Source organism: Dipteris shenzhenensis, chromosome 15, assembly GCF_047967505.1.
Source record: "Dipteris shenzhenensis isolate YYH24624 ecotype China chromosome 15, Dip_SZ_1.0, whole genome shotgun sequence".
Lineage (NCBI taxonomy): Eukaryota > Viridiplantae > Streptophyta > Polypodiopsida > Gleicheniales > Dipteridaceae > Dipteris > Dipteris shenzhenensis.
Window position 1 is genome coordinate 9492029 of NC_141610.1, and position 9730 is coordinate 9501758.

The window sequence follows — 9730 nt, forward strand, 5'->3', positions numbered from 1 at the left end:
ATCGGCCTGCCAAACATTAATTGTATCATGTTTCAATCTTTCCATTCATTCGTATGAACTACATATGGCAATAGACTAAATCAATGAAGAAGGCCGCCTCCCCCAAAGGCACTTAATGAGAATACACAAAAGACAATACTTGACTCGTTAGGAATAGACAATACCTGACTCAGTAGGAATAGGTCCAAGTCTTCTCTCTATTGCGACCCCTGAGATCTAAGTAGACAGCTCCTCACGAAGCATGCATAATACAGTTGATCCGACGTCGGGTCTAGAGCTTGCAATGGTAGAGCGTCAAAAGCAAGCTGTAAACTGGCAAAAGCTACAACAGAATGGGGAGGAACGGGTGAACTTCCATGTGCTTGATTGAGGTCTACTAGGGGCAGCATCATCTGTTGCTTTTGTTGTGGGCACACACAACGATCATTGGATTCTTTTGCCTCTTTCTAGCACGTACAGCATGGGCTGTGATATCCACAACGGGCTGCTGGAACAATGTAAAATTTAGGACAGCAGAGCTAGCAAGAGGAGCAACAACTACAATAAAGGAAAAGGAGGACAACGATCAGCGAGAAGGAAGTCCTTCAAGAATCTAAATTCTCTTGAGTTCCAAGTAGGATGACTTAGTACCAATATGAAACTATTGTGAATCGGTAACAATGAACTTGGCTGGAAGAGATGTGGATGGGTGAGCAAGGTAGCCAACACTGACCAACAAGCAGCGCACCTTGAGGACAAGACAATCACCGTTGCCTCTTCTCAGCGTATCTCGCCATTGAGCATTGTCAGAGATAAGCATTGTGAAGAGCTAGCATCTCCAACATCCAATACAATATCAATTCCTTCTTCAACGTGATACCAACACATAGCACAATGGGAACCAACAAACAAAGACAGATGCTTCACATTCTTGATATAGAACATATTCTTCAAGACAATGAAAATCATGGTTCGACAAATCCTCTCATCAACATGGGTGAGAATGCGTAAAGGGCAGCTTTGAGGAAGAATATTGCAAGCCAAGGATGCCGTGGTTGACACAAACATTGAGAAGCTCTTACAATCAAACATTGGGTATAGAGATTTCATATATCTTTGAACATCAATGGACTATAAGAACAAACTGAAGAAAAACTTATTCGAGATGTTGCGGCGATTGTGTGCACGAACATTCTTCGTAACTTATATTTTCAGCAGCAGCTGAAAGGCTTTGGGAACCTCTGATTGGTTGCTTGCAAGAGATTCGCAGACTTGAAAATCAATTTCAACAAATTGTGCACCTTCAATGCTGTGAGAGTTGATACGTTCCGACCCTGTAATGACAACACAGTACTACGTCAAGAGGCTCAAGGCATTAAAGCACCTCCTACAAAAAGATACGTCCATTATTGGAGAACTTATGGATTACTTCTTCGTTACTGAATTTCGTAACAAGGGAAGTCAGCATGACCATGTTCTTCTATGGATTAAAGACACACCTATGCTTGGAATTTCAACACTCGACGAGATTGTTGAGTTCATAGACACATGCATAACAACGGATATTTGAATGTTGCAATTACCAAAGAAGGATATACAAACTCACAAGCATAAAAGTACATGCCAAGAGAAGAGAAGATGATGTAGATTCAGTTTCTCGAGGCCAGCAATGTAAAGAACCCAAATTTTGCTGCCACTAGAGGATTAGTATGATGCAAACAGGCTTCAAAAGATAGCCAAACAAATCTTCACAACTTTGAAAAATCTTGCATAGTAACTCTAGAATTTGACCGTCTCTTGTAGTGCATCTAATAGAGGAGGAATACATCTTGGCTTTAAGGTTCAAAACAAGCCAATCTACAATTACTTGAGAAGGGAACTGAAGGACATCTACACTAATAACTTCCATCCAACAATTTCAAAACTCTAGGGAGCTAATATTGAAATACAATTCATACCAAACACTCACGAAGCGGCTACACATTGCACATCATATATCACAAAAGTTGATAGAGCTACGTTAGAGGATATTAAACAAGCTCTGAATGAGTGCGGAAGATTAAAGGCCCTAGCAAATGAACGAGTACGAAAGATAGCAATGAAATTCTAAACACCCAGGACATAAGCGCATAGCAAGCAATATACCTTGTGCTATCGCTACCACTCATGAGTAGCATGCTAGGGTTTATACACATTAACACAAGCCCAATAGAAAAGCACACACTTTAACTAAAGTGCCATTGGCAACTAGAGAAGATGGACCCTAAAAGTAGAGACATCTCTTCGATGACGTTCTCCATGAAAGACCAAAAAAGACCACTAGCCTTGCGAGAAAATTGCCTTGCGCAATATAGTAGCGAATACAAAATAACCAACAAGGTGACAAAGAAAAGAAAATGGGGAAAGAGAATATGCTACAACAACTACAACAAATTAAAAGACTCAAATAACCACTATAGGGAATTGTGCTTGCTTTATTTACCATGCACGACAACAGAGCATTCACTTGACATTGAAAAGCAGACTTGGCATGATATGTACAACGCCAACCACGAATTAATTAAACATAATAAGAAGCAATTCAACAAGAAAATACTAACCATTGGATGAACCTTGAACTACTAAAAGCAATAGCACAACATCCTCAATCACTATGACAAACAACGGCAAGCCAGAGCAAGAACAATTTGACATAGCAATAGAGATGCCTAAGACTCTCCATCAACTAGCTATGCATACCAATCAAACATATGACATAATGCCAAATGAGAAATTCCATAATCTTTTCAGAAAATTGAATAGTGACCAACGTTTGATTGTTGAGGACGTTCTCTTAAAGTGCGCACACACCCATTCAACAAATTCCACCTGTTTCTGTCAAGAAATGCAGGGATTGGGAAAACATTCACGCTGCTTCTCTTGGTTCAGAGGCTCCTTCCGCACTACTTCCGCATTTAAAATTTTTCAAATCTAGAGGGATAGAGACATCTAATGCTGACAAACCTAGAGCCCTTCCTCTTGCATACACCGAGAAAGCTGCTTACAACATCAGGGGTTCAACGATACAATCAGCCACTACACTTGCCTTTATTGGTAACAAACTAAACATCTCTTACACCAGAGAAACTACAGAGTCTCTCCATGCTTTCTACAAACTTAGAGTTGCTTGTTCTAGATGAGGTCTTGCTTGTAGGGCAAAAAACATTCATTCCCGTAGACATGAGGATGCATGAAAGCAAACATAACCGCTCAGAACCTTTGGAGGAGTTGATGTTCTACTATGCAAAAGCCCCACTAAAGACAGTTCGATCTTCTTTGACAAGCATGCGGATCCTCCTTGGCAATGATACCCTCGGTTTGTAGAGAGCACATTAGTTACTATAAGATCATCCATCCAATGAGACAAAAAAGTTTAGAATTCCTTAACATTCTGAACAAACTATGAGTCGGTAACATTCTAAAGAAGACTTGCACACTTTAAATACATTATATAAACAACTACCCCCACGGAAACAATTTGTGCCACGTTTGTTCTATACAAATGCACTGAAAGACAAACACAACAACGATGTTTTTAACCTTCTTGAAGGGGATCCACATTTATTGCCCGCAATTAATAAAAGATAAAAGACATGCAGTAAATCTATCTAAATATCAAACGTTCCTAAGTGTACCGTAGGATCGCATGCACAACTATGCTTGAGAGTTCAAATGATTATTTAGATTTGCTCTGGAAACATAGATGTTGCCAATGGTCTTGTAAATGGTGTAGATGGTTTCTTCATGCGTTTGGATTTGGAGAAGAGACCCCTAATAGAGGGATACATTTTAATAACGACAAGATGGGTAAAAACGTGTGCTTCAATTATAGATCACTATATCTCCTTTGATCAAATTGACTTCTCAAAACTTAAAGATAAAAGACAACAATTCAATCGCTAAATACAACATCCTTAAATTCTCACAAACAAGATATTCTTGCAAGCACTAGCATCAAGGAAGCAACAATCATATGCTTTCAAGAAACGCACATAAGAAAAAAATGCATTCAACATGACGGAGTTCACCACATTTGCAAACATGAAGGATTAGGGAATATTGCAATAGTTTATACAAAAGAGATCACGCTTCTTGGACTCAAATACCACTACAAACAAGGAGTTCAATGCTTTGCTCACAATCTTTGAAACGAAGTCACCTCAAAGAATCACAATAATTAATGTTGCAAAGAACACAGAACAACAACATTAACGTTAATTGATACCTTAAAAAACTTAATCAAAAGCATAACTCCAAATACTCCAACATACATCTTGGGAGATTTTAACATAGACTTAAACAAAAACACAAACAAAGCTCACATCTACAACATTTCACAACATGCAACAAATCATTACATCGCCAACTGCTATCCACGGAAAAAGACTTGACCACGTTTAGACTAACATCCATTTAGAAACAGACATTTGTGGTAGTAACTTTACCTATTGGTTTGACCATTCACTTATCTAAACCATAATTCCATCCATACATTAGAACATCAAATATTCATATTTGGAGTGGAATGTAAAGTGTAGAATTCAATTAATTGAGGAAGTAGAAAATAAGAAGTAGCAAAGTGTGGTGACAAGATCGATGTTATAAAAGGAAAATTCCTTCATTATACAAATCTAACAAGCCAAATTTCTATAGAAGCATTTTTTAAGTCACTATATAATATGTAGGAATCTTGGAACGGTCAATATGATGAGTCAAGCAATATCTTGCAAGATGGTAGCCCATACAAGGGTTGTGTAAATCCTCTTGGAAGTTTTTTATTCCTTATTCCATTTAGCCTTTTGATTCAAGAGAGCATTCAACTCACAGAAACATTGTTGCCTTATACCTCCTTGACCTGAGGCCTGTTTTAAATGTCGAATGCACAAAGTGGTACAACGTCATGGATTGTATGGATACTTTGAGAATGTTATCAAATAGTTAAAAATTTTATTAGCTCTATTTCTCCTTCGTTATTTTTTTTTCAAATGAAGGTACGCTTCCTCAAACAAGGAGAAGGGACTATTTGAATTTTCAAAGCATGGTGAACATCAAATTATAAAGGAGAAAATGATGAGATTTATACCAAGGAAAATTGTTTGCAAAACATGAATGTGACATATTACAATGAATGCGCAATGTTGACTCAATTAGTAATATGGAGGAAATTTATAGGGTTCTATACCTTGGATTCTCACATCGATATATCACGGGTAGACTTGTAAGAATTTACCTTTTGCCTTTGGAAGATTGGCAAAGACAACATGGTAGTAAGAGAACCAATAAGAAATCCCATTTGTCAAACCCAGTTAACTACATGTCTAGCTAGATTCTCTACTCATGCCAAGTGGTGCTACTTTACAAATTTTGTCATATTTTCAATAACATGATTTGCCTAACATAAATGAGATTCAATGAACAAATTAGTACATAGATAATGTTACACCACATTCTTAGCTTAGTTCTTATATTGGAATCAACCCAAGTCCATGAGCATGAAGTTCTTTATAGTTATTAGAATGAAAATAGGTGTTGATAGGCCTCAAAGAATTGTGTTAAGTGTAATGCTTTACTCTGTGTTTGTGGTTGTTACTTTATTAATGCTTGCATGGAGAAAAAGATAGAGGGACTTATGAAAAACAAAAAAATAGATAAATATGAGCGAGTTGTATCTTCTTCTTCTTCTTCTTCTTCTTGTTCGATGCAACAAATCATTACATCACCAAGTACTATCCACGGATCAAGACTTGACCACATCTAGACTAACATTCTTTTAGAAATAGACATTTGTGGCGCCAACTTTACATATTGGTATGACGATTCACTTATCTACACCACAATCCATCCATATATTAGAACATCAAATACTCACTTTGGAGTGGAATGTAAAGTGTAGAATTCAATTAATGGAGGAAGTAGCAAAGTGTAGTGACAAGATCGATGTTATTCTTCATTATACAAACCTAGCATGCCAAATTTATATAGAAGAATATGTAGGAATCTTGGAACATTCAATGTGATGAGTCAAACACTATCTTGCAAGATGATAGCCCATATAAGGGTTGTATAAATCCTCTTGGAGGTTGTTTATTCCTAGTTCCATCTACTCTTTTGATTCAAGAGAACATTCAACTTAGGAAAACATTTTGCCTTATATCTCCTTGAACTGAGGCATGTTTTAAATGTATAATGCAACGTCATGAATTGTATGAATACTTTGAGAATGTTATCAAACATTTTAAAAACTTACTTAGCTTTATTTCTCCTTTGTAATTATTTTTGAAATGAAGGTACTCTTCCTCAAACAAGGAGAAGGGACTATTTGAATTTTCAAAGCATGATGAACATCAAATTATAAAGGAGAAAATGAGGAGATCTGTATCAAGGAAATTGTCTCCAAAACATGAATGTGACATATTACGATGAATACACAATGTAGACTCAATCAGTGATAGGGAGGAAATTTGAAGGGTCCCATAACTTGGATTCCCACGTTGATATATTATGGGTAGACTTGTAAGAATTTACCTTTTACCTTTGGAAGACTAGCAAAAGACAACATGGTAGTAAGAGAACCGATAAGAAATCCCATTTGTCAAACCCAGTTACATGTCTAGATTCTCTATTCGTGCCAAGTGGTGCTACTTTACAATATTTTCACTAACATGATTCCCGTAAAGTAAATGAAGTCCATGAGCATGAAGTTCTTTAGCATGCCAAGTGAAAATAAGTGTTGATAAGCCTCAAAGAATTGTGTTCAATGTAATGCTACTCTATGTTTGTGGTTGTTACCTGATATGGAGGAAAAAGATAGAGGGACTTATGAAAAGATAAGTATGAGCAAGCTGTATCTTGTTGTTGTTGTTGTTGTTCGATGGCTACGGCTGTGCTTTGCATGCCCTTGTCTCGCCTCTCCCTCTCCGTCTCCCTGGCCCCCCCTTCTCCACTCGCCTCTCCCCCCCGCACTAGCAATCTCTTGCCTTCCTCATCCTCGCAGCACTTCTTCGGCGACCCTCTTTCCTATGGTTAGCTTTTGCCCTCCTTTTGTTGATTTAAATGCTCACGCATTGCTTGACTCGTACTTCGTCCAGGATGTGTTCCTCAGCTTCCTTCCTTGTTGCAGGACCTTTGCTTTGTCGACCCCTTTCCAGAAGACCTTCGCTCGTAGCCTTTGCCGCTGCCCCTTCCACTAAAACCACTAAACCCACTAAGAAGGCTGACTCTGCCGCTAAACGAGCTCGCCAGGCAGAGAAGAACCGAATCTACAATAAAGCTCGCAAATCGGAGATGTCCACCCGGATGAAAAAGGTTTGTTATTGTCATACTGAATCGTCCCTATTTCTGATGGTATACACGCCCTTTTTTTCATAGAGGGCCGTAGGGTGCTAAGCCTCCGTTGTCTGGTTTCTCTGATATTTAACACTTATGCTAAATCAGTATGATCTTCTAGCTCAACCCTGCTGAAACGCTTTGTTTTGTACGATATACATGACCATCCTGGCTCATTCGTAACTTTTGACTTGCAAGTCTAAGAAATACCTACGTAGGCCTTCGATCGGTTTGAAGTCGGTCGTCCTAGGCGAAATTTGTTTCTGAAGTTGGAATAGCTGTTAGGAGGTAAAGTGAAAGTAAAAATGGTCCCTGCGTTCATCATAGTTAGCTCGTGGGTGTGCGCATGTGCACCGTTAAAGTTTAGTGAAGGAGATTCTTAAGTAAAGTGTAGTAATTGGAACAGTAGAATTTCTTGTGACTTTAGATGTAATGTGTCTCATCACAAGGCTCTGGCGCCAACTTACTATGACCAGGTTTAGCTGCTGGTTGTGTCTTTGTCATGTGGTGGTTAATCTCCACTAGTCCGAGCTGTCAATTTATGATACCATGAAATTTCCTTTCTTTGATCTTTGTGGCCCAGATTGGCCCATCAATCGTTAGCTGGCCAGACATGCATTTGATATGCCATACATTTTTACGCATGATGTTATGTACAGTTCTCTATGCTAGCAAGTGCTACTTTTCAGACAGGTGCAAGTCTTTCTGATACGAATGGTGGCAGAGTTTCTTAATTTGTGTCATTTCTTTCTCGAATCTCCAAATATTCTTTTCAGGGGCTAGTTACAGTTATGATAGCTAGACCACCCTTGACTTGGTGACTTCTCTTTGCAAGTCTGAATGAAAGCAGCATGAGGTCTGAAAAAGCCACTAACACAGCTGATGTGTGATCATTTTAATTGGATCTTGAAAGAGGGCATACCTTATTTCCTCTGGATTTAGTTTTGACTGGTTGTCTAACCTGCACATGATGGCAGTATTTGAAGGAGTATTGTGTGTCACTGTCACAGGCCTTGGTTGCAATTGAGGAACTAAAGAAGACTGCTGAACCTTCACGTGAATTACTTGGACCTGTTGAAACTCTAATCTCAGAGGCATTCTCAGTAATCGATAAAGCAGTGAAGGTTGGTGTTATCCACAGAAATAAAGGAGCACACAGGAAGTCTCGTCTATCCAGGGCAAAGAGGTCCGCAGAAATACGCTTGGGGTGGTACACTCCAACGGCAATATTGCAGTCTTGACCTCATCGATCTGATGCATCAGATGGATACTGAGAGTTGATGAGTAGTTACAATGTATGTTAAATTCTTGTTACGGGGGAGGAATAGTTGTCTTGCTGCACTGTTGCTCTGGCAGAGGAAGTGTTGTGCAATCATCATCTTTAAAGAGTTCTGGTGTGCAGCTCTGGTCTATGGTCTGTCCAGGGCCTCCACTGTGGTTTGGCAATCCTGTAACTTTGTAGCAATGTTGAGATAAATTACGTGACACATCTATTCTCTGTGTTTATTGTAACTTTTTGTGTCACAGCTCTTGGGCTTCCTGTCAGATGCTTTTGGCTGCATGTTTGAGGTATATCGTTCTTCGTATCTAGATGGACCAGTATCCACCATCCGGAGAAAGGTTTGCTGTTATGGTGTCTGCCCACGGCTCAGATGATGAAGAATATACTGGCTGCACTAGAGGTTGTAGTTTTCTCAGGTCAAGATTTTTTGAAGCGGCCAACTGCGAGTTTTGTTGGTGTCCCGAAAGCTTGGGAATGCGACTACACGAGATGGGGCAACTAGTGATAATTTTATTGGGTAATGTTGCTTTCCTAGTAACATATGAAGTCCTAGTTATAACCAGGGAGCATCCTTTCTTCTAGTGGTGCTGATCTAAGCATGCCATTACAGAAGTTTGCAGGCATTGCATCATCCATGTCCCGAAATGGGGAAAAAATGTTTCAAGGAAATGGATCTTGGAAAGTGGATGGATGATGATTGGGACATTGAGCTCAAATCTTTTGGGAACACACTCCATTGTGAATCTGAAGCCTTGAGAGAGTTGTAGTGCGCTTGAGAGAGTTGTAGTGTGTGGGCCTTTTAGGTCTCTGAACTAGACTGCATTTTAAAATAGTTATACTTAATGTTGAAACATTGCTTGCTAGATTGACTAGATGGATTCGCTCTCCAATGCGACTCCGAAGCCTTGTTTGTGAACTAGGGTAGGTTTTAAAATAGATATACTTGATGTTGAAACATTACTTGCTTGATTGAGTAGGACAATTTCCATAATTTGCTATGAATTGTGGCAAGAAGGGACTCAGTGTTAGATGCTAGGACTCTCTAGATTGTTGGGATGGAGTTGTACAGCAATTATGAGGTGATAACCATTGTGGGGATGATTT

The 9730-nt window shown here is 39.0% G+C and overlaps 1 protein-coding gene across 1 annotated transcript; it reads left to right on the forward strand.

Moving 5' to 3' along the window:
* Nucleotides 1-6810: 6810 nt before the first annotated feature.
* Nucleotides 6811-9377, forward strand: PRPS20 (chloroplast 30S ribosomal protein S20). Its single transcript, XM_087386689.1, has 3 exons — nt 6811-7040; nt 7139-7323; nt 8355-9377. The coding sequence occupies exons 1-3, from the start codon at nt 6890-6892 to the stop codon at nt 8583-8585; spliced, it is 567 nt and encodes a 188-aa protein (XP_087242815.1). The 5' UTR covers nt 6811-6889; the 3' UTR covers nt 8586-9377.
* Nucleotides 9378-9730: the final 353 nt, after the last annotated feature.